Source organism: Thunnus thynnus, chromosome 22 (genome assembly GCF_963924715.1).
Source record: "Thunnus thynnus chromosome 22, fThuThy2.1, whole genome shotgun sequence".
Lineage (NCBI taxonomy): Eukaryota > Metazoa > Chordata > Actinopteri > Scombriformes > Scombridae > Thunnus > Thunnus thynnus.
The window spans coordinates 23,129,493-23,154,084 of NC_089538.1; the positions used below are offsets into that span (position 1 = coordinate 23,129,493).

The 24,592-nt window shown below is 38.9% G+C and overlaps 1 protein-coding gene across 2 annotated transcripts in view; it reads left to right on the top strand.

The window, feature by feature from the left end:
* The window catches only part of LOC137174522 (endophilin-A1-like), a 36,456-nt gene extending 12,729 nt beyond the window's left edge, over nt 1-23,727 (top strand). The window contains exons 2-9 of one of the 2 annotated variants that reach the window (XM_067579872.1): nt 13,478-13,546; nt 13,728-13,800; nt 13,925-14,068; nt 15,040-15,173; nt 15,299-15,457; nt 16,647-16,750; nt 16,851-16,981; nt 17,897-23,727. In XM_067579872.1, the coding sequence (XP_067435973.1) occupies nt 13,478-13,546; nt 13,728-13,800; nt 13,925-14,068; nt 15,040-15,173; nt 15,299-15,457; nt 16,647-16,750; nt 16,851-16,981; nt 17,897-18,093 (1,011 nt within the window). In that variant the 3' untranslated portion in view covers nt 18,094-23,727. Of the gene's footprint in view, nt 1-11,017; nt 12,248-13,477; nt 13,801-13,924; nt 14,069-15,039; nt 15,174-15,298; nt 15,458-16,646; nt 16,751-16,850; nt 16,982-17,896 lie in introns of those variants that run through there. The other variant, XM_067579873.1, reaches the window with a different exon arrangement.
* The last annotated feature ends 865 nt before the right edge of the window (nt 23,728-24,592 follow it).

A 24,592-nucleotide genomic window follows, 5' to 3' on the forward strand; every position in this document is an offset into this window, starting at 1 on the left:
CAAACATTCACTGGGGAAAAGTGCACCGCTAACAACAGTTAGCAGATTAGATTGCAAATTAGCTGCTCAGCTGTGGCACATTAAAGATGTAAACATACCTGCAAATGTCACCTTGAGATGCTGGTTTGGCTGTTGCTCGTCAAAGCAGCACACTGTCTGTCCATGACTTGTAGCTACTGTCTCCGTTCTGTACGATACTCAGCTAATGTCAATCAAACACAGACACCGACACACCACTCCAGTCAGCTGAGACTAAAAAGAGCATTTCTGATATTTCCTTTTACTTCTTTTTTTAAACAATAAAAAACTATTATCAATATATATTTAAAAAAAAAAAACATGTTGCAAAATGTGATTTCAGTTGGATTTTAAATGAATCTGTATCTAATGAAGTGATGATATTATCTGCGTAGATGTAAAATATTTGCAAACGTCTCAAGAAATTGATTTATAGTTTTGTAGCGTTTATTTGCATCTGCACACATTCTGCTGAAACAATGGCTGCCACCTCTGCATGTTAATGATTTTGTGTCCAATACTCTGACCTTACGCTGCTCTTTAAATACTCTGTGACAGCTAAAATGACAAACTGACACATTGATGTTGACAGCGATGGTCTGGTTGTCTCTAAGGATATCAGAGGTGTGTTTGTGTCCAGCCTCAGACTATCCATTTTATACAACAAGGAAATCAATACCCAACAGAAGAGAGAAAACCATCCTGATCTATTTTTTCTGTCTGTCTTGTTTATTTTCCATGCTGTGTGTGTTTTTGTTTCCTGTCACATTATGAAGATGAGGTGAACATATTGCTGAGCTCTCATGCATACTAATATATTACCATCAATCTTCCTCTCTGTTTTTACTGCTCTCTCTCCCATTTTCTCCTCCCTTCCTTCATTCTTTCTGCTGCTCTAATCTCCAAATACCCAATTCAGGGTAATTGTCTACATTACGGCTACCTCCTGTGACAGTATGTTTCTCTTTGCTGGGCGTTTTTATTGCCCCATCAATCCTGAGCTGCTTTCTAAAGAGCCACAACACTGCAGCTCTGCAGGGCTCCAGCAGCAGATCCTTTCATATCCTGAATGAAGATTATAACGCGGTCGAGGCGAAGCTGAGTGCTGGAAGAAAGACGAGTCGAAAGCACATCCGAGCCACACTGGAGTATTTAAGATGCCATCGTACAAAACACTAAATAAATTAAAGAGGATTTAGTATTCTCTACCAGAATTATACATTTCTGAAGAGCTGCAACAATTAGTGGATTAAGTGATTAGCTGAGCCACAGAAAATTCATTTTTTAAGCAAAAATGCCAAAAATGTGATAGTTCCAGCTTCTCAAATGTGAATATTTGCAGTTTTTCCTTTTCATGTATGACTGTAAATTGAATATCTTAACATTTTCGACTGTAAATCAGATAAAACAAGCACAAAATTGTGAATGCCTCTGACTAATCAAGAAAATAATCAGCCGATTAATTGATAAGGAAACTAATCATCAGTTGTAACCCTACATACATGTCAGTGAAGGCTTTGAAACAACATTATGAACATGATGTAGAGATTTAATTTAAAGGAAATTACGATATATAGTTATATTAGGATTAGGTTTATTGATAGCACTCATTTATTTTATAATTTAAATAGTAAGTATTAATTATACAGTATAAATAAGTAATTTATATATATATTTTTTAACATACTATAAAAAATTGTGCAGAGTTTGGTGATTGGTCAAAATTTGTACCCATGACCTCAGTATTTGTAAAATCCTGGTCCTGGTGGAAGAGTAATAGAAGAAAATTACATACACAAAACTAGGTGTAAAATAATAAACAATTTAATGTAAAACAGAGAAATAAATGTAGTATTCAAAGTAAGAATCACGATCATTTTCACTTCTGAAATGTGAGAAGGCTGAAAATATTCTCTTCACTTAGGAAAAAGTAACAGATTATTACTTTAAAAACGTAATTTTGGGGTATTTATTGCTCTGCTGGCGGCGCTCAGAGTTCCTCACTTTAGTTTGAGACTCATTAGAAAGCAGCTGGTCTGTTATCTTCTTCAGTTTGACAGAAATATCCCCTCAACGCCATCAAACACTCACAGATTCATCTCACAAGCTGTGAATCGTGACTCTGCAGATGAACGGAGCCAAGACTCTCCTGAAACTGTAGGTTTTAGATGAGCTGCAACAATCATCAGAAAATCAACCTGCAGCTATTTGATAACTGAGTAATCATTTTTCAAGTAGAAATGCCAAACTTTGGTTTTACCCTCTCAAATTTTAGAGTTTCCTGCTTTTACTTGTCTTATATATAGAGCTCCAACGATTGGTTTGAAGCTATTTTTATAATAGAATAACTGTAATTTTTTAAGGCAAATATGCCAAAAACTTGCTGGTTTTGGCTTCTCACATGTGATTATGCGTCATACATGATAGTAAACTTAATATTTTGGGGTTTTGGACTGTTGTTTACACAAAATAACACATTTTAAAGAAGCAACCGTTGACTCTGATGAACCAATTAATCAGTTAATTGAGAAAAAAATCAGCAGATTAATTGAGAAAGTCGCAGTCTTACTTACATTTTTGTAAGCTGAATATTTTTGGACAGTTGGTCAGACAAAACAAGAACAACTGTAACAAATATAATTGTTAGTTGCAGCCCTGATGTGAATACAAATGAAGGGAGAAATAAGTCTGAGGCAGATCGTCTTTTTTTTTCTCTTTCATATTAGATATTTCATTCAGGCGAATCGATTTTTGTCTGTCTGAATGTCTCGTCTCCTTGTGCTCTCATTTCTTTTCCAGCTTCTTCACATTTTCTCACCTTCTTTCACACTTTCTCCCACCACTGAGTCTCTGCGTGTGATGTGACACCCTTTCTATGTGTGTGTGTGTGTGTGTGTGTGTGTGTTACAGTAGTAGCAAGATGACCCCTTGTTACATAACACATCGTCATCCTATCTCTGTCTCACATGCGCAACATGACTGAAGCCTGGAAGCCTAATTACCAGTATCAAGTCACACACACACATTTTAAAGGGGACATATTGTGCTTTTTGTGATCTTTCTGTCATTTACATACTGTTATGATGTTGGATATCTGCTTTTGAGGTGAACATATGTCGAAATTCTCCCTGCAAGCTACAAACAGACGTCCGCTCTGTAGTCGGATTTATTTGAGAAGTTTATATTTCAAGTAAAGAAGGAGAAAAAGAAGTGAAATCCTGCTACTGTAGTTTGTTTACGTAGCCTTCGGAGCCAGAGGAAGAAGCTTCCTGAAACTGACCAATCAGAACAGAGTGGACTCATCAGGAGGCGGGGCTTTAAAGAGACAGGAGCTAAAACGGCCTGTTTCAGACAGAGGCTGAACTGAGGGGCTGCATAAAGGACCAGTAGAAGATAAATCAGGAGTTTTTAACTGGAAATCATGCAAAGATATTCTAGTAGAGCCCCAGAATATAAATATAGAGCTGGAAATGTGCTGAATATGTCGTCTTTAAGTTTAAACCTAACCCTCCGATTTGGCTGACCAATCACAACACTTCTTCCTGGATAGATCCGTAATTACGTGTTTCATCCAGATGAAATGTTTCTCGGCTTCTGGTTCAACTTTCCCCCAAACTGTAGATTTTTAAACATCCTTTTAGCAAACAAAAACATGAAAAACTTCACCTCCTTCACTGATGCTATAAATATTTATGCATTTTCACATTCATTTCATTTTATCACCAAATGTCAACTCATTTTAAATCAAAAACACGAGGTTATGGTGTGAACCGTGTCTTACTGCAATTACTCTCTTCTTCTTCTGTTGTTGTTAATAATGCATGAGTGCTGGCGAGGTGTTTGTATTGTCTCCGAGCTGCTGCACTGCAGCTGGTCAGACGCTTCCTGCTGGAATCTCACCGTCTCCTCCCGAGAATTAAAATGCAGAACGCTGAAACCTGCTGAAATTATAATGCAACACATGACGCTGTTCCTCCTCCTCCTCCTCCTCTATCCTTTTTTCCTTTTCTTTCTACTTCTCCATTTTCTTCTCTTCCTTTATCTTCCCTTTCTCTCATCCTTCCATCCTCCTAGCTTCTTTTCCTCTTATTACACCATCAAACTCGTCCTGATCCGATCTTTTCTGCCCTGTCTGGCTCCAAAATCGCTTTCCAATCAATCACGGCTGCCTGTTTGATCCAGTTATCCACTCAAAGCCAGTGTAGATTCACATCACTCAGAGAGGTTTTTGGATCAAATTTTGTGAGCCGCTCTGTTAGTTTGGATATCAGGAACATCAGAGTAAACGTCCTCAGAAGACCTCAGGTGTGTCCCTGCCCTTGAAACATCTAATTGCGACCAACACACTCTCTTAAAACTTTTTTTTCTGAAAGAGTGGCTGATGTTTTTAGTGTTTCTTTCATTCTTGTGTCATATTATTCCTGTCCTTTTCTCTCTCTACCTCCCATTTTTGTTTCTGCTGCCTGTTTTGGGTCTATAAGAGTCAGTGTTGTTCTGCGAGTGTTCGAAAGTACAGCAGTTTATTCTAGTTTAAATCCAGGAGAACATAAAAGTGAATACATACAAATAAAGATCTCAAGTGTATATGTTAGTTAGGACTGTCACTTCTTCAAAAAGTCAAATAGGAACGAATTTGAACTCAACACACATACCGTAATGTGAGATGGACATAATTTAATTCATTCATTCAAACCTTTATTTATACAGGATAGATCACTGAGAGCAACACCCTGGTTACAATACACATATAAAATATAAGAAACAATAAAAACTATCTATAAAAGCAATAAAACACATAATATGAAATATATTAAGGCAATAAAAGCAATATATGCACATAAAAGGTAAACAGCTCAATTAAAACACACATTCACATTGCCCTATGTCAGCGTAAAGAGACTTAAAACAATTAAAAGGGATTAGCTCGACTAATTTTCCTATCTTCTGCAAGTTGTTCCACTTGTGTGGAGCATATTATTTAAAAGCCAATTTCTCAATCTCAGTGCTAACACATTGATTTTCAAGGACAAAACAGTCTTGGGACCAAGTGCAGTGTGAAATTGAACTAAAATTAATAAGACATGAAAGGTATCCAGGAAGTTTGCCAAGGAGAGCTTTGTATATAAGATTCAGCGCCGTTCTCCTCTCACTGCCAACGACTGCCACCCAACTTTCATAAAAAATACAACAATGAGCTCTAAAGCCATATCCAGTTATGAACCTGAGGGCGGAACGATAGACTGCATCGAGAGGTTTGAGGGTAGAGGCGGCAGAGCGCATATAAATTACATCACCATAGTCCATAACGTTAATACTGGCGGGTTGGAAACAGGAAATGAACAGCGACCTCCTGAAGGCAAAGTCCACTGATGTGTTGAAGCCTCCATCCAACCGTCCTCCTAGGAGATCTGTCCACATATATATACGTCATCTGAACCGCACCACTAGATGGCGTCTGTCACTCAAACGTCGTTTTGGGGCGACTGACATTACAACCTGTTGTGTTGTTTTTCATGGGAGGACAATTACACATGTAATTACAGCAAATAAACGTCTGTATCACAAGACAAAAGTCACATGATGTTCATCTTATAGTCACAACAATCAGCAGCTTATACTCTTGTCTGATTTCAATTTCAATCGGTCTCTGTGCCAATATGAGGCAAATACTGAAGGCTGGATTTCAGTGGCATCTTGGAGATTATGATGTGATTTTCTGATTTTAACAGCAGAGTCTGGCTCTTTTTCTGGATCTCTGTTATTAATTTTGTCTTCCAATATTAGTGTCCTCTCTCCATGAGTAATAACTTTCTGTCTCTCTGTCTTGGTTTACCCTCCATGCTTGTCTGTCTCTATAGATGTGCTTTTATCTTTTCAAACTGATTTGTAGCCCTATGTGTCATGAAATATCACCGCCTTCTCTTCTTTGGCCCTCAGCCTGATTTATTGCAGGTCTAAAGCTCTCTGTGTCTGGTAATTAAATGACTGCTGTGTCTCACATTTTCTCTCTGAGGGGTAACGTGTGAGGAGACGAATCATAATTCCTCGGCTAAATAAAGCTGGAAGGGGGAAAAAAAGCTGTTTCCGTTTCATGTTGTGCTTCTCGGTGTCTGCCAGTGAAAGATTGCATAATTTTCCTCGAAATTCACCAATGATATAACCTGCCCGGCTGCTATTAAAACCTAGTGCAAAAACAAGGGTTTGACACTTTTTGTTATAAATTCATTGAATTATAAGACAATACAAGTGATGATAAGACATTCTGAATAATCTACAACACTGTAGATTAGTTTTTGTTTGTCTAAATTAAATTCTGCTCCACACAGGAGGTGAAAGCAACAGCAACATCACTGACAGCTGAACTTATTCACCTCTCCACACATTATGATAATGCTGCTTTCCAGAGATGACACACAGTCAGAAAAGTCAACTTTCAACCACAAAAAAAATGTGATGTGAGTTAAAAGTCACCTGTAGGAAACTCTGCTGTATACAGAGGAGGAAGAGGGCGCTCTTCCTTCAAAGCAAACACACCTGATGCTTTCCAGAAATGTTGGAAACTAAGAAATTTAGACTTTCTGTTGTGAAAAACACAACTGGACAACCATTTTTAAAGTCCAACTGAAATCACTTTTTGTGACGTCCTCTTTGCAGTCAAAAATAATGTTTTTTTTAAACATATTGTTAATATTATGAATGAAGACAAAAGGTCTTTGGGGAAATGTCTGAAATGCTCTTTTTTTGTCTCAGCCGGGTGTTTGATTGACATTAGCTGGCAGGCTACCGTTAGGCTACCGCTGTTACACCGTACAGAACAGAGACAAAGCAAACAAACTGCTGTAGATACAAGTCATGGACACACAGTGTGTTGTTAGCAGTGGTGTTGGAGAGTAAGAAACAAGCATTTAACAGGTCCAAAGTGACATTTACAGGTGTATTTACATGCTGTTTAATGTGCTGCAGCTGAGCAGCTAATTGGCTATCTAGCTGTTAACTGACGTTAGTGGTGCACTTTTCCCTGTTGAATGTTTGTTTGGTGGCTCGTTCAATGTGTGTTCATGTTTGTAAGTTAGATAAGAAGGAGACTTTAGCATGAAAGCTAATGTGGGTTGTTGTTCAGACTCTGTGGCTCATGTGTTGAGTAGCAGGATGCAATCAGGCTCAGTGTGACCGTCTGCTCTGCCGATAAAAGAACAACACTTTATCGCTTTATGAAAAGATTTATTTGGCTGTGTTGAAATAAGGACTCCAGCTACATAAGTGGATGATGGAACTGTATTTGATTGAAATAATGAAACTAGGGGGCGCCATCATGAAATCAAAGAATTTAAAAATATAAATTTCTCCCTTTTGGTTTCTGAAAAAAAAATCTAAAATATTCAATTTTTAAAAACATGTAATATAATTGTTTTAATTAATTTGTTTGTTTAATTTGTATAAAAGATTCAAAGATTTTCTATGTACGCAAACACACTGACATATACTATATACTTTACCTAGAGATATGCGGCTATACATGAATTTAAAGTAGACGAATGCTTGTGCAGAAGAGGTAAAAGCTTATATACATATATCACAGTTATTTCTCAATCCAGTTGTCCAACAGTCAACACTGTGTTTGGGAAGTTGCTGCCACTAATATGTTTTAAAATGTCAAACATAACTCAAAGGATTTGAAATATGAACTGAGTAATAAAATTAGATTTTTTTTTTTTCCTAAAGCAGCATTGTATTTTGGATGAAAAGCCGGAGCTTGGCCATCAATCCAGACGTTTATCCATCTACAGTTCAAGATGGCGTCTGAGTGTTTTGGCAGCTGGTCAGACTGATAGATGAACCGACTGCGGCTGCCAGCCTCTCCTCTCCAGTTCTTATTTCCTCCCCTGATGGGCTAATTCTCATGAACACTAGATTAATGTCAGCTGGAGGAGGGATATCTGCTCCATCTGCTGTCAGGGCGTTGTGACCTCTGACCTTCTCACTGTCAGCCACATGTAATAACAACCTTATAATTAAGCTAATTTTTCAGTCAGTGTGAGAGTGACTCAGCAAAAAGAGGTGCATGAACACAAAATGCTGTTGCAGAGGGAGATGCGGGGGGGGAGAAATGAGATGTGGAGATGAAGGGAAAGAGGGAAATATTGAGGACAAGCGAGCGAGAGACGGAGGAGGTCAGAGAAAATATAGCTGAAGAGGTGGGAGTCGCAAAAACAAAAGAGAAAAACTGATAACAGGCAACTGTGGAGGAGGAGGAGGAGAGATGTAGAACAGATGGGGTTTGTTAATGCCTCAGTGGTCTAAAAGGTGGTTAGTTCTACTCTCTGCTTGTGTGTGTTGGTGTGAAACGACCGCGAGCACTCATGGGTCCATTTTGAGTTTTTCTGCGATTACTGCAACCGAAACTTCATTTTTCTGCAGCTTTGTGGAGAACATCTATACTTGATGACCAAAGGAAGCACCGAGCTCTCGTTCTCATCTATATTTCTCTATTTTTATCTTGTAACATACAGTATATTTCGTTCTTATAGGACAACGCACTAAACAATGTCTCTGCTCAGTTACTGCAGTTACAGAAGAATCAAACCGCCCCACATTAAACTGATATAACAGCTCACATAAGTCATGTTTTACCTGTAATATTTGTGTTTTTAATGCTGTCGTTCATCATCTGTGATGTGATGACATCAGATTTCCACAGTCAGAGAAATGAAAAGTGTTTGTCCTGGTATTAGTTCAGTTATACAATCCAAGCCCAGCACAGGGCGTCCCTCCTGATTGGCTGCTGGCAGCCAAAGAGTCGACCTCATTGGACGGTAGAGGAGGAGACGGTAGAGACAGGTCTGTTTTCTCTTTAGCTTCTGTGCTGTGACGTGTTGTTTTCCCAGTGAAATGGAATATTTGAGCGGTGTACAGTTACAAGAGGGATTTAAATCAAATCCTTCGCATTTGATTGGAGGCTTAGAGTTCAGCAGCTACAGAGGACGATTCCACACACATCTCTTCACCTGGTAGATGAGGAGGAGGATGAGGGAGAGATGAATGAATTAGACCTCAGCAGCCACATTGTTTTGGAGATAAAAACAAGTTTTCGCCCACTGATATACAAACACACATCTCTTCCTGTCTCTCTCCATATCGCTCTTTTAGCTACTACGACCCACAAACAGTTAAGTGTGGTTTTATATGATCAGTGTGGCTGCGACTCGCCCAAAGTCACATTTGACTGGATGAACTTTTGTTAACATCCCTTGAGTGCAGGATGAGTCATCAAACGTTTGAAACCGTTTTACAGGAGGAGAAACGACTTTGACGGGATTTTGATGTAAAAAATACTCTGATACTGATTTTTTGACATATATTTGACATATAACAAGAGATAAATGAACAGTAAACACAGGGGCACAGCGATTAAAACTGGGAAAATGCATTTTTCATTTCACAGGAGTTTAACCAACTTTGGTGCATTTAACAGCCGAGCTGAGAGCGTCAGAGCAGGAACCACAGTCTCTCTGCGCTGTGCCGTCACAGTTATGTATTCTTATTCATACTGTCACTCTGCATGACTCTGTGTATAATGACGTGGCTAAAAAAAAAAGCAGCGATTCAACTGACAAAATGTGTTTTTAGGAGGCCGCCCAAACCAAGATGATCCTAAGGATCAGTATCAGGATGTTTTAATAGGCCGGTATCAGCTTCAGTAAATCCAACTCTTCACTGTACCCCGATGCTAACGTGCTGCTATTCAATCTCTATTTCTTATCAGCAAAGAGCAACACTTCAGACATTCATCTCTTCTCAGTTGTGTCTGTCTCTAATGTCTCTAATTAATGTTAATTCTCTGAGTAACTCGAGGCCAGAAAGAAACTTGGCTTGTTGGGTTTGTGTGTCTGTACTCGACCAAAGATTGTTTGTGAAGGAAGACGCTCCGCTCTGTATCACCGCTGTACCACTACGAGTGTTTTTGTCGTTCCGGGAGTCACATTCTCCCAGTTAAACTTTCATTCATATCATATCAATAATTTAAGATGATCAGTTTCATAGTTTTGAATGAGGAGCTTCAGTATTTGGATCAAGTAGCTCATGAAAATTTGTAGGCTACAATATAAGTCCTGGATCGAATTCTGATCGGGATTGAAGCCAAAAATAAAATCAGGACATCCATAATTTAAGATGTTGTTTTTTTTTTAATCTGGGAATGTCCTCTCTGCTGCTGAGCTTTAAAATTTGGTCAAACAGAAACAAATTGACGTCAAATACAGTGTGAAGGGACAGTAGAAGCAGCAGAAGATGCTAACATTACTCAGAGTTATGTAACAGCGTGTCAGTACATCTCTCTGCAATCAGACTGATTGTTCCTTACAGACAAGAGGAGGACCGTTGGTGTGTGTGTGGTTTCTAGACACATGAGAGGGACCAGTCAGCTCCCTGTCTCCATAGCAACTGCATCTTCCTCCTCATTTATCGGCCTCTCGCACTTTCTTTCCTGCTATGTTTCTGTATTGTTTTTTTTTACATTTTATAATACACCGCTATCTCAGGAACAGCCATCTGTTCTCTCCTTGTTTTTTATTTTTTTATCATTTGATCAAAGCGTTTCGTCAGTAACACCCATGCACACAGGTGTGTAAGCGGTTACATAAACACACACACACACTGTTTACCTTTATGTTATGCATGGTTTGTTAGTTTTTGATGAAGACGACGTGTGACATCTGCTTCACACACATTAGCACACACATCAGTCATCTGACTACATTGTGATTTGCGTGTTTGCATTATGAGCCTCCGTGTGTGTATTAATCTACACAGTGAATATGAGCACATGTGTGACCGCGAGATTGTGCACATTTCCAGCTCTATATTTATATTCTCGGGCTCTACTGGAATATATTTGCATGATTAACAGTTAAAAACTCCTTATTAATCTTATAAACTGGCCCTTTATGCAGCCCCTCAGTTCAGCCTCTGTATGAAACAGGCTCCTGTCTCTTTAAGGCCCCGCCTCCTGATGAGCCCACTCTGTTCTGATTGGTCAGCTTCAGGAAGCTTCCTCCGGCTCCGGAGGCTACGTAAACAAACTATAGTAGCAGGATTTCACTTCTTTTCCTTGTTCTTTTCTCCACATGTTTCAAATACATCTGTACAAGCCTGAATCTAATACGAAATATGCGAGTGGACAAAACAAGTAACGCTAGCAACAACTTTAGAAACAAACTACGAAACGGACGGCCGTTTCTGGGCATGAGTGAATGATTTGACATCATCATGAGGAGGAAGTAGAGGTGACTTTGCAAACAAAGCCTTCAAAGCAGGTTGAAGCCCTGGTTGAAGTCGCCTATAAGCTAGTTTTATTTTGTCAACAACTATCTGGGTTTTGGTTGTCGTAAGGCGCCTTATCACACCATGTGAGATGGCTCTGATAAAATCTTTCTCACAATCTGTGTCAGATTGTACGATATCAGTTTGTGTTTCTGTCAGATTGTGCAGTGAATTTCTGGTGAATCGTAGCGCAACGATATAAACAAAGTGTTTTGCCTCCTTGTGAAAATTTCGTCTTAAATTTCTTTCTTTGGTTGCCAAAACTCCGAATCTGTTGTCAGAGCTGAGTCTCACAGTGAATTTTTGTATCTTCTTTCTATCTACACCATCATTAGTTTTCTTTCTTTCTTTTATGTTATGTCTTTGTTTATTCATCTATTTAGTATATTTTCTTGCATTTTTGCTTATATCTGTGTGTGTGTAGAGTGCATATATACACTCTCTGAGCACTTTACTAGGGACACTTAAAACTTCAAATTTTAAATATTTATCAGCGTTAATCTTGACAACCTGCCTACAAAAATTGTTATTATTATGTTTAATTATTCATGCAACAGCAGCATTTTCATGTGATTTTGTCCCTTTTTTCCATATTTTGTGTGTACTATTCTCCTGCTGGTACTGTATGCATCCTGTATGTATTTATATTCAGGTGTTTACTGCATGAGTAAGTGTGTGTGTGTGGTTTACCAACGCGTGGGTGGCTGATGTGAGTCACGATTGTAGAAAATCCCACTCATCTCCTCCTCCCGCCTTGCTTCCTCTTTTCTGCAACCTGAAGCGATTTAGAAAGCGAGAGGTGTCACTCTGCAGCATTTCCTGGTATCACAGTGACAGACGGAGCAGAACAAAGACGTGTCCGACGTTGTGAAGGAGGCGAGAGGAGAGGTTGATAACTCACAGACCCTTGGTGTGAATATAACGAGGCTTTATTTACACCACTGTCTCTCTCTGTTTACATATAAATTAAACCAGAAGCTTATTGTTGTAGATCCATTTATTCTCTCTGGGGGAGAAATTATAATTATTACTGTCTCATCAAGCTCATGGAGGTCTGAAGAAAATCAGTTCACTGTGGTTAGTTATTGATTGGATATGAACAGCTTCCCCATCTCGTAATTTTATTAGTTTGTCACTTTTCTAAACATCTTTGCTGTTTCTCTGGACCTCCATCAGCTTGACAAAACAGATATTTTAGTGCCAGATTAAGTTTTATTACTTGTTTCCAAATGGATCTTTACTCCAAAACACTTTTAGCTGGAGCTTGATCGAAGACTTGAGATTCTCACTTTAGATTTGACACGAGTCGACTCGAGTAAAGCTAGCTACCAAGCTGACTGACATTTAAAAACAAAATGAGTCACATAGATTGGTAATGAAATGATTTGGTCCTAGTCAGACAGAAATGTTGTTGAGACGGAAACTTAGACAGCTCTTCTTTAAGGAGTAGAACTGCAAAACAGCCTCCAAAGGATGCTTTACGTCAAGTGCTGCAGTAGTTTTCTATATATTATTACATGCATCTGTAAATCTAACACTTCCACATTCGTAAATATATTCATTACATCCTAAGCGATAATGAAAAAGAGACAAGTCAATGTTACGGTTCAACGAGTCTAATGAAAGCGCAGACACTGAATACAGATCCAGATTGTGTGCCGTCTTTATAAACTGTAACGTACTTATGAGAAGAACATTCAAATATAACAATAAAAACAGTGAAACTCAGCCCATTTGTAGACAGACGCCTGAAAGAGTCTTTTATTGTAGAAGGATGAAGAGGCTTTTGGAGAATTCAAACTGCTTGTTTAATGAAATGATAATAATACTGCTGAGTCTTTGTCTTTGTTTTCAGTGCTAACCACTTGTGATCAGTAGTCTGAATATGTGTTTGAGCGGTTCAGCACCAGGCTAATGAAATGCCTCTTTTCTTGATATGATCTCTTGTTCGATATACTTTCTCTTTCTTGCTGCAGCAGCTCACTCCTTTGCTCTGCGGTCTCTTTCATCTCACAGGAAGGATCACAGTTGTCTCCATTAAGACACTGAAACAAGTTCAGTCTTTCTTCTCTCTAGGTTTCCTTCAGAGCAGCAAAGTCTAACTTTCTCTCGCTTTGTCTCTTTATTTCTTCTGTTACAGAAAGTCAGTGAGAAGGTCGGAGGGGCAGAAGGAACCAAGCTAGACGATGACTTTAAAGAAATGGAAAAGGTAAATATCTATCTACCGTATTTTTGTTTAAGAAAATGTTTTTATGTCAGTATACAGTTCATGCCATCTTAAAGGAGACACTGGTGTTATTCTTTGTTTTTCTTATTGTCAAAAAATCCCTTGAGAAGTTGTGATGCTGCTCTTCCCTCACATTTTGCCCAATGTGTGTTTTCCTCTGCAGAAGGTGGACATCACCAGCAGAGCAGTGTTGGACATCATGACCAAAACTACAGAATACCTACAGCCTAATCCAGGTATAAAACACTCGCATGAATATTATCACTGTGAGATAAAACTGGCACATACTGAAACGATCTTAAAGCACAAGTATAAGTCGTTAACACACTCCTAATTCAACTGATGCCTGCTGTCCTGCAGCATCCAGAGCCAAACTCAGTATGATCAACACCATGTCAAAGATCCGTGGGCAGGAGAAGGGACCTGGTTACCCACAGGCTGAGTCTGTCCTGGGAGACGCCATGTTGAAGTTTGGACGGGAGTTGGGGGAGGAGTCCTGCTTCGGTAAGTGGGAATGAACACAAACAGTGTCAATGGTACTAAGATGGTATCTGCAAAAGTATGTCATCTTAGAGGAGTTTTACACAGTTGGCATCTTGTTGATCAAGGAGTTTTCCCCAGACATCATTTGATTATCAAGTCTTTACCCAAATGTATATTTTCTTCTTCACTAGCTAACATGCTAAACCCCACAACAGTAGTAGTACTTATAACATAGTAGTGCTTATATTTGTTCATAATTAAATGACCATTATTTGTGGTAAATTGACTCACTACACTCCAGATATTACACATATTTTCTTTAAAACATAGGATAAGAAAGATCTATGTTCCTTACCAAGTTGCTCCCATCATCTGACACTCCCCGCTTTAGTCTCTCCGGTTGATCCAAATAGAAGTAGTATCTAAATAAATGATCAGCTCCATCAGATCACGCATCACAGTGATCGTTGCACGCTTTCAGTTAAAACCATGGATGTATAAAGAGAAATGGATACAGAAACAATTTTAATTTTAATTTTTGCACTACATTAACATCAGATTTCAATAGTGTGATCAGAACTGCAACAGTTAGTCGTTTCATCAATTAGTTGGTTGTTAGAAAATGTATCTTTAACCAATCAATTCAACCATTCAAGTGAAGGGAAAGTGGGTCCAAACTCTAACATTTTAGACTGTTAGTCAGACAAAACAAGCAAATCATTGTGACACACCGATGGCACAGCCTCGGGAACAATACTGGGGTCTCGTGCCCGAGGACTCTTCAAGAAGTCGAAGTTAAGTGCAGTTTGATTCCACCACGAGTACACCAACACACAGTGAACACACTTGAATTATTAAGACATATCTTTATTAAACAACCTGTCCTTCCTTGCTAAGTTTTCTAGTTTTTTCTTTTCTTCTTTACCTGTTCTGTCTTTCTCTGCCTCATCTTACCTCTCTCTCTCTGTCTATTTTCCATCCCTTCTCTCCAGGCCTGGCGCTGATTGATGCTGGCGAGGCGATGAAGGAGCTCGGGGAGGTGAAGGATGCTCTGGACATGGAGGTCAAACAGAACTTCATCGACCCGCTGCAGAACCTCCACGACAAAGACCTCAAAGAGATACAGGTGAGTAAAACACCTGGTATGGGAAACCTGATGACCCTTAATCTCTGTAAAAATGGAATCTCAATGAACTATTAGCGGTCTCAGAAGTGCTTTATATCTGATGATTTATTTTCCCTCCACTGCAGCACCATTTGAAGAAGATGGAGGGCCGGCGTCTGGACTTTGACTACAAGAAGAAGCGTCAGGGGAAAGTCCAGGACGATGAAATCAAACAGGCGCTGGAGAAGTTCGACGAGGGCAAAGAGATCGCAGAGCAGAGCATGTTTAACCTGCTGGAGAGTGATGTAAGGACATTCTTATCTTTCTCTTGAGTGCAGTAAAATACAGATTACAGAAAATTAATCACCAACTATTTTGATAATCAATTAATCGTTTTTGAATCATTTAAAAAAAAAAACAACAACTCATTCTCGTGTACCAGTTTCTAAAATGTAAACATTTTATGGTTTCTTTAATCCTCTATGACAGTAAACTGAATATCTTTTGGGTTGTGGACTGTTGATCGGGACAAAACAAGCCACTTTAGGTGCATCTTGATCTTTGGGAAACAGTGTTCATCATTTCTCACCATTTTCTGACCATTTTTGACCAAACAGTTAATTGAGGGAATAATCAACAGATTAATCAATAATGAAAATAATCATTAGTTACAGCTCTACTGTTGTACTAAAGTATATTTTGTGGATCAGTTGGGAATTTATTGTACTGTAGGTTGTCTGAGGTAAAGCACAGTGAATAACTGTTTCTATCCACATGTTTATATGCACATTTCCCAAGAGGAAATGCTGAAAATTTGAAAAAAATAAAAAATAATATCACCAAAAGTTTTTACTTTTGGCTGAGGTCTAAAAGTTGGTGTCTGGACAAAAAGAACAGACGTAGTGAATAAATGATGAAGTACATGAAGCATTTGAGTTAAACGTCACTGAAGAGCTGAAAACATCAGATATGTGGAGGAGACTGTAACGTTCCTCGAACACATGACTACATGAAACAAACAGAAATGTCATATTTCCATCATGTTTTCCACATGGTTTTCCATCGTTTGAGCTTTGACTGCGGCTCTTTTAAAGACGTCATCTCGGTGTGTCCTCTTCTTCTACAATGGTTCAAAGGCACCGACTGGAGAATTTGCACAACCAACTGTTTATTTCCTAATAATCACACAACAGTAATGGATAGAAACAAGCAGGAAGTCAAATTTTCTTTTGCCGATTTGACAAAATGGAAATTTAAAGACATAGACACAGCACAATAATCAAAAAATAATCATCAATCAAATAATCATCAATTATGTCCTGACCAAAACTACAGAAACATATTTATATTTAATTTAGAATAGGATCCCAGTGTGTTCAAAACTGCAGTGCAAAAACAAAGGGCAGAAATCCTGTGCCATGCTGTGCCAAGCCAGACCCAGGCCCAGCATGGGAAGAGCACAGAGCTTGAAAAACACATGTATGTGTGTTGCAGATAGAGCAGGTGAGCCAGCTGGCAGCGTTGGTCCAAGCTCAGTTGGAATACCACAGCCGCACCGCTGAAATCCTCCAACAGCTCTCCAGCAAGATGGAGGAAAGGTATGGATCTATTTACCCACTTGTGATTGAAAATAAACCAATAAAATCAGATAAGATGTGATTAGACAAACATTTTTAACTGGGTCTGACCTTTATTTAGGATAAAAGAAGTGTCTAGTAAACCAAGGAAGGAGTTCACTCCCAAACCCCGAATGACCCTGGAGCTGCGGCCTCCCAGCGAGAGCCACAACGGGGGGATACACTCTGCCAAATCTCCCGGAAGGTCACCAGGTACAGAGAGGGTGCAATCCTGCTTAGGGTGTATGGATGGGTGCTGGGTGTGGTCCAGAGTGGCTGCTAAGAGACAGAAACAATCAAAACCAAGGACTCTATTCCTATTTGTATTCTTTCAAACCACAATCAAAAAGCCTCAAAGGACAGGTTCACAATTTTTCAAGTGTGTCTTCAAAAAACAGTCAGGTGTCCACATGAACACTGAAAGACGTTTTCCTCGCTGTAATCATTCCTCCTGTTCATACTGGCTATTAAAAGATCCCCTTCAAATGTGCTTTCAATGTAAGTTTTGGGGGACAAAATCCACAGTGTGTCCACACAGTCATTTTGTGCAAAAATGGATTTAAGAGTTTACCCGAAGCTTATGAGGCTTCAGCAGTCTGAGTTAGTCATATCAAGTGGATATCTGACACATTTACAGTCTTTTTAGCATCAAATTCCCTCTTTGTGTTTCCTCAGACAGTGTTTCCTTGTTGAGCTGCAGGTGGAAGTATAGTAACAAAAAGAGGAACTTTGGCACTAAAAAGACTGTAACTTGAAAGATATCTACTTGATTTGACTCATTTGGACTGAAGCTTCACATTAGCTTCAGATAAACTTTTATAGACCAAATCATTATTTGATTAGTCATGAAAACAATCTGAAGATGAATCTGTAATGAAAATAATCAGTAGTTGCACCCCTCTTTGTCCTCTGTATAAACTGTGTGAAAGTCAGCCTTCAATAACTTTTTTATTGAACAAAATGGTGTGCAGTGAACAAAATGCCAGGAAGACGTAGAGAGAAAATGAGGAGACGATCCAGGGGCTATAGTGTCTGAACAGGCTAAAGAGTTAGCAGTTTGTTGCTACAGCAGCGGATGACCAGATGTCTTTTTGTGGTGTAAAAGTGACTTTTTGTTTGTCTCTGCAGCCCCCATGGACCAGCCCTGTTGCCGAGCACTCTATGACTTCGAGCCAGAGAATGAAGGGGAGCTGGGTTTCAAAGAGGGCGATATCATCACCCTGACCAATCAGATCGATGACAACTGGTATGAGGGCATGATCAACGGCCAGTCAGGCTTCTTCCCCATCAACTATGTGGATATCCTGGTGCCGCTCCCTCATTAGGTCCTGCCAATGACCTGACCCTTCCCCCCGGCCAATCCAAACGCCCTGAAAACAGTCCTGCATTTGCATAAACAACAAACAACACCCTCCTCCTTCTTCTTCTTCTTCTGTGCTTCTGTGCGATTCTGCTTTCACAAAATGGACTGCAACGGCGAGGAGATGCTGTGTTTGAGATGAGGCAGTAGGACTGTGATTAGAAGAGAAGAAGTGAGGGAGAGGGGGATTTGAGCGTGAGAGGGATTGAAAGAGATGAGGAAGACAACGAGATGATGATCTTCTACAGCACAGTGCTTCGCTCAGCCGGGCAGTACTGGATACCAATGAGGCTTTGGAGACTTACAAATAAGGCACGATGTATATGTACGTGCATGTATGTGTCTGTATGTGCGTTTCGACCTGTTCTTACTCTATTACGATCAAGCCAGCACAAATTCCTGCTTGTCGGTTAAACTGCTGTTACTGACAGCTTTTTTGTGATCCTGTCTTCTTCCTCTCTTCTGTCTTTCTTGCTGTCTTTCACAGAGTAATTCTGTCTTTTTCTACCTTGACTTGCCTTTTTGTGCTTTACTTCAACCCTAGATTCCTCAGCAACTGTCACAGTGTTCCCAACTTTCTTACTCCCCTCCCCCTTGGGTAGTACCGCCTTTCAGCATGGCTCCATACTGTATACAGAACTCATGATCCAGAGTTACAGTTGGTCATCAAACCTTTCTGGTTTTGTTGGAGTATATCTCTTTCTAGCACTCCTTGTGACAAACTCTGCCTTTCTCAGAGTCTGCATAGAATCTCAGACAAATGGCTGCATGCATGAACCAGCCAAAGCAAACATTTGAGTGACAAGACGCCAGTGGAATTCAGGTTTCAAGAGTGCATCATTGTAATAAAGCCGTACGTGCAATAAGTAGGTTTTTCCAGGATGAAGAAGAGGATACTTATTCACTTATTTTGAAACCCATGTATCTTATAATGAGAGTTTTAGTGGGTTTGATGGTCGGGAAACTCATCAATAAACATGTTCAAGCAATAGAAAGGAAAATATGAGGTTACATGATTTACCCAACAGCAGTGATATGCTAACACAACCAGCACAGGCCAGTTGCATTGAACAAGTTGGTGAACAGTATGCATAGAGGAAAAAAAGCTTGTTTTTACTAGTCTAAGTTACCCATTCACTGTGTTTTGTGTGGAGTAGTTGCTTGTTGATTCGTCTTATTTGTGGCTTTTGCATGCAAGACTGTGTGAACAGTGGTAGCTGTTCTAAAAATTCCCATATTATATACGCTATATACAACTTGGTTGCAGTACAATGCCTTGCAAAAGGGCACACCAGTCATTGACAAACATGTTGTCACCACTGGGAAAACCCATATATGCGACGATCTTCCCTACCGATCTCATTTCCAACAGCTGTACTTTGTAGGTTGTAAATATTCTAGAGTCTTTGGAGTGTCAGCAGAATATCTTACATTCAGGACTCTATAAACATTCCAGAATGTTCTGAGACGTTTGGAACATTTCTGAACCCTCATTCCAGAACCCTCTGAGACATTCGGAACATTCCGGAAGTAACACATGATGGATTCAGAACACTTTTTAATATCCCGTTGTAGTTCTTTTTTCTAAACAATGATGGGGATATTGCACAAAATAACATCTGAATACTCTAAACGGTTCCTATCAGGTTAGTAAGCAGTCAATGTTGATGACAACAATCTGCTGTGCTGGTCCCCTCGAGCATGCAGCGCATACAGTACTAGTGCTATAATTGTTACTCCACCAAAGTACTACCTACCTACAGTATGTGTATGTATTATGTATAAGGCAGTATTAAGGAAACTCCTTTGACAAAGACCTTAGGAAAGGCTGATGGTATTTATTAATGGCTCTTTTAATAATTCAACAATTTATCACTGAAGTTGGATTAAAACTTTGTAAGCCTTCAACATTCATCCTGAAAGTTTTCTTTCTTCCTGGAATCTAGAAAACTGTTAAATTTTAGCTTGACATATACTGTATTTTTTGTTTTTGCATTCTCCTTTGGTCTTCGATTGACTAAACTATCTATTAAGGACAGTGGAAACCTTCAGTTCACATACAAACATTGAAGTTATGGGGTTTTGTCTTTGACAGAAGCAGAATATTTTTTTAACATTAGAGTGATCACACTATTTTTAGTCAACTCTACCAGCAATAGGAATGTTCTGGTGATGTTTAGAGGTTTGGTCAAATGTTTGAAGGAACATCAAGAATTATTTACTGTTACAGTTTATTCATGACTTATTTAGGCATTCAGTATTAGGTATGGTGCTGGGTTTATATCGACTCCATTGTACATACAAATCAGAAGAGGATCAACGATCAGATACAGAGTCTATGCTGTACCCAGGCCATTTCTGCTCCTGTGTACATAGAGAGCTTAAGTCAGTCACCTTAAAATTCAAACTAAAATGTACATGGTGGGATAACGTGTAATGTGTAAACTGTATGGTTAGATTGAAAGGCTTAGAGTTTTCTATCCAGACATTATTTATTATGTCGTCTGCTTACACAAAGTCCCTGTATTAAACATTGGCAGGAATCTGTGCTTGCATGACTAATGCTAATGTGCCAGATGTGGCTAACCAGCTAGCCTTTTGCTTCACTTGATGTTCCTGTACGTATGCTTTGGTGACGCAGTGTTGAGCAGAATACTTAAAAGTAAAAGTAAAGTATTTAATGCCTGTTACATATTCAGAATTAATTTGGAATACATCGTCAAATATACGGCTAACATGTTAAACTGCTGAACTTAAATTTTTCGTATCCCCTGATTTATATTTGAAATGCTGCCATCTTCTCTCTGACCCAAAGGCAACTAATCTAACACTACATGATGCACATCATACAAGTGTGCTAATGCTGGTTACCTGTAATTCTGAACCAATAGGTACGAGGTATTCCAAAAATATTCACCTCAAAATGTATAAACTACTTGTATTATGAACAAAGGTGTTGTACAATGTAGTACCGACTGAATACAGATGCAACATTTTTGTGTTCTGAAGATATATTCTGAGTACAACCCAACTGTGTGATGATATCAAAGTGCCAGGACGCTACTGTAGCTGTGTTGCTGAGTTGAGATTGTCTATATTTAAAAAAAAAAAAAAAAAAAAAAAAAAAAGACAGATATTTGTCTAAGGTGTATCATGCGTGCTTCTGAAATGGGATGCATCATACAAATTGTTGACAAGTTCTTCAAAATAGTTATATTTCATAAATATTTTTTAAATCTTTAATTCCACAACGGGAAAGTTTAAGAATTCCTCTTGAAAGCTATAACGGTCTTTTGGACACAATTAGTAATAATAATAGATGCAGAATAAAAATTTGTAGTATTGACCAGGTCGCAGGGATTCAATAGTGTCTATCAACAGTCAATAAACATTCAATATCAAGGCAATAAATGATAATGTAACAATAAAATTAAATGTTTCAATAAGAAGAAGAGATGATGCCGAAGGAAAAACTGTCAAATATGACCGTGCTATATATATCTTTCTGCCTCTCTATGAGCTTGAACATCTCTTCCATTGCCAAAGCACATATGTGACGACAACAGCAACAATACAATCACAAACAAAGTCAAATTAAATAATAGTCTCTCTTTCTCTCTCTCTCTTCTCTTTCTGCCATACTTACCTGCTTGTCTGTAACTGTTTCAGGTTGTTGTAAAAGACGGGGGTTTGGAGCACATCTGTGTTCAGTGTTTTTCTTTGATTTTCTTTCTTTTTTTATTTTTGTCTGTGAGTTATGTGAGTCTGAAAATTGATTTTCTGAGTCCACCTGTGGAAAGTCTGTGAACTGCATGCAACTGATCTGCTTTATGTCTGCTGTTTGAGGTGGTTTTACCCCCCAAAACTGGGGAGATATTTGTCCTGCTGGCTTTTTCTCGTACTGCAGTGAGCCTACAGTATGTTACCTGATACTCTTCATTTTCTATTGTTCAGTTACTTTATTGTTTTTTTTTTGTCTTTTGACTTGCTTAAGCTATATTTGTATAGCGCTGTTCTTTAAAATTACAAAGTGCTTTAAGACCTTTATGAATTTTCTTTAATGTTATTTTGTAACTTCTCGGAAATTATTCTTTGTTGCACTTTTCTTCTTTTTTTGTGTTTTCTTTAGTTCTGATTTGCCCTCTTATGGCGACATGCATTCTAACCTCAATGAGGGACTTGTACAGTGTTACCCTCCATTTTCCCTTTTCACCTTGATGAGAGTCGGACCTCGGCCACGTTGCCTGCCTGAGCTCAGTTTCAACACTGCTCTCAGATTGACAGATTGAGCGTAGCAATCCAAACAAAGCCTGCAGACTGAACCTTCAGTTGTCCAGATTTCCTCAGAGGCACTGGAGCTCTAAAAGCAGAAATACTCTCATTGGTTCAGCTAAACTTAAATAAGATGAGTCTGTTTTGTCTTCAACCAAAAGTTATAAAAATGCTCCTTCCAGCAGCTCTAAATCTCATTTTTTAACAAGTTACATCTTCTTTACTTCATACAAAACTGAAGTGTGGAAATGGCAAGTTGTGGTTTTACTGTTTCTTGGCCAGAAGCAGCAACTTCCTAGAGTCTTTTATGGTTGCCAGGTAACTAGGACTTTTAAGAGATAAAAGGATTTGTCTTAGTTTGTGAACTATCGACCATCCACAATCATGCATACATTTAAAAAACAAAAGAAAAGCAATTGTCACTTATGTTTTGTTGATGTGTTGACCAGAGTTCGTCTTATGCTATGAGATTTCCATTTTGCGCTGTAAAACCATAGACTGTAAAAAATATGGATGTAGCCACCGTGATGTCACTCATTGGTTTCTGACGAGCGTTTTTGAAGCTCAAAGTGGCTCCAGTCGTCACCATCTTGGCAGTGCCTGACTCTAGCTAATCCAAAATGGGTGAAGAGGTGGAACTGAGGTTTCTGAAACAAGTCCTAGCTGCTAGCGACCTGTCACTCAAAGCGGCCGCGTCCTTAATTATGCATAACTTTATGGCTTAATAAAATTCAACCCCCGTACAGTTGTCATGAAAGGGGAAATTAGCTGTAGAGACCAAAACCATTTTTTGTACCAGGTACAACTGTAAAGTTGAGTATTTTAACAAGGGGGTCTTTGGGGATTGACTCACTTTTGAAGACTCAAGTGGCCATTCAAGGAACTGCAGTTGGCACTTCCGCATTGGCTTCATTTTTTGGCCCCGGAGTCCATCGGGATTTCTTTGGCTCCCCCCACTTAAGTTTTAACTCAACCAATGAGATTTCTTCTTGCTCTTAAAGCCGCTTTACTTCAAAAGAAATGTTTGTAAAACGACAGTCTGCAGAATGATTTCCGGGTGTAATAATGTGGCCTTGGTCTGACCTGTGGCTGTGTTACATAAAACTGTACGCCTTGTGGCTGTATAAAATAGCCCTATGCCTGGTGTCTCTGGTGAGCTACATGTGTGTATGTGACTACATACACACCTTGTTGCTAATTTATTTATGTATTGTGTGTATTTATTTGGTTATTTATTTATTTATTTATTCATTCCTGTGTCCTATTTATTGGTTCGGCACCTGTGGTGTATTTGACGATTGTCAATACATTGGTGTATAATGTGGAGGATGGGTGGGGGGTGGGGGGAGTGAAGGCGGATGGGAGGGGGGTGGAGGGATTTTTGGGTGGGGGGGGGGGGGTTGTGGTCAACGCAAAAACCTAGCTGTGATACTAACTCTAACTGTTGCTCTCCTCGTATTGGATGATGATATAATCTAAGACCACTGTATGTATAACTGCTTGTCGTGAAGATGACCTACAATGTAATGACAATAAAGAGTTACCACTATGATGACACGCTGTAGATAACGTGACTCCACTCTGTTCTTCATAGATAGATAGATAGGAAGCAGACCTACAGCACCCCAGACTCTACAAAAGCAGATCTACTCAGATCAACTAAACTAAAACAGGGAATATCTCACTTCAAATGACTGTTTCATGAAGTTTTTTAGAATGTAGATGGTGGCCTAAACCCCAAAAAGCATTTATCCCATTTTAGTAGTTTTTTTTTATTTTTTTATAGTCGAGACCTCATCCAGTTATCCTCTAGTGTTTTTCCACACTTGAAATAGTTTTGAGCTGTTATATGGCACTTTATCATCACTGTTTCCAAAAGAAAAAGGTTCAGTAATGTTATTTATTTCAATGAGAAGTGCTGTTTTCTTTCTGAAGATTGTTTATTTCAATGTCAAGGTGGCAATGATTAGTTGATGGACAGATAATTCAAGGATATGAAGGATAAAATTGTCAAATATTCTCTGGTTTCAGCTTCTCTAATGTCATATGTGACATTAAATTAAAAAGATTTAGGTTTTAGGTTTTGGATGGTTGGTTGGCTCTAAGGAATTGTCAATGCCATTTTTCACATTTTTCAACAATTAATCAATTCATCAAGAAAACAATCTGCACATTAATTGATGATAAAAAAA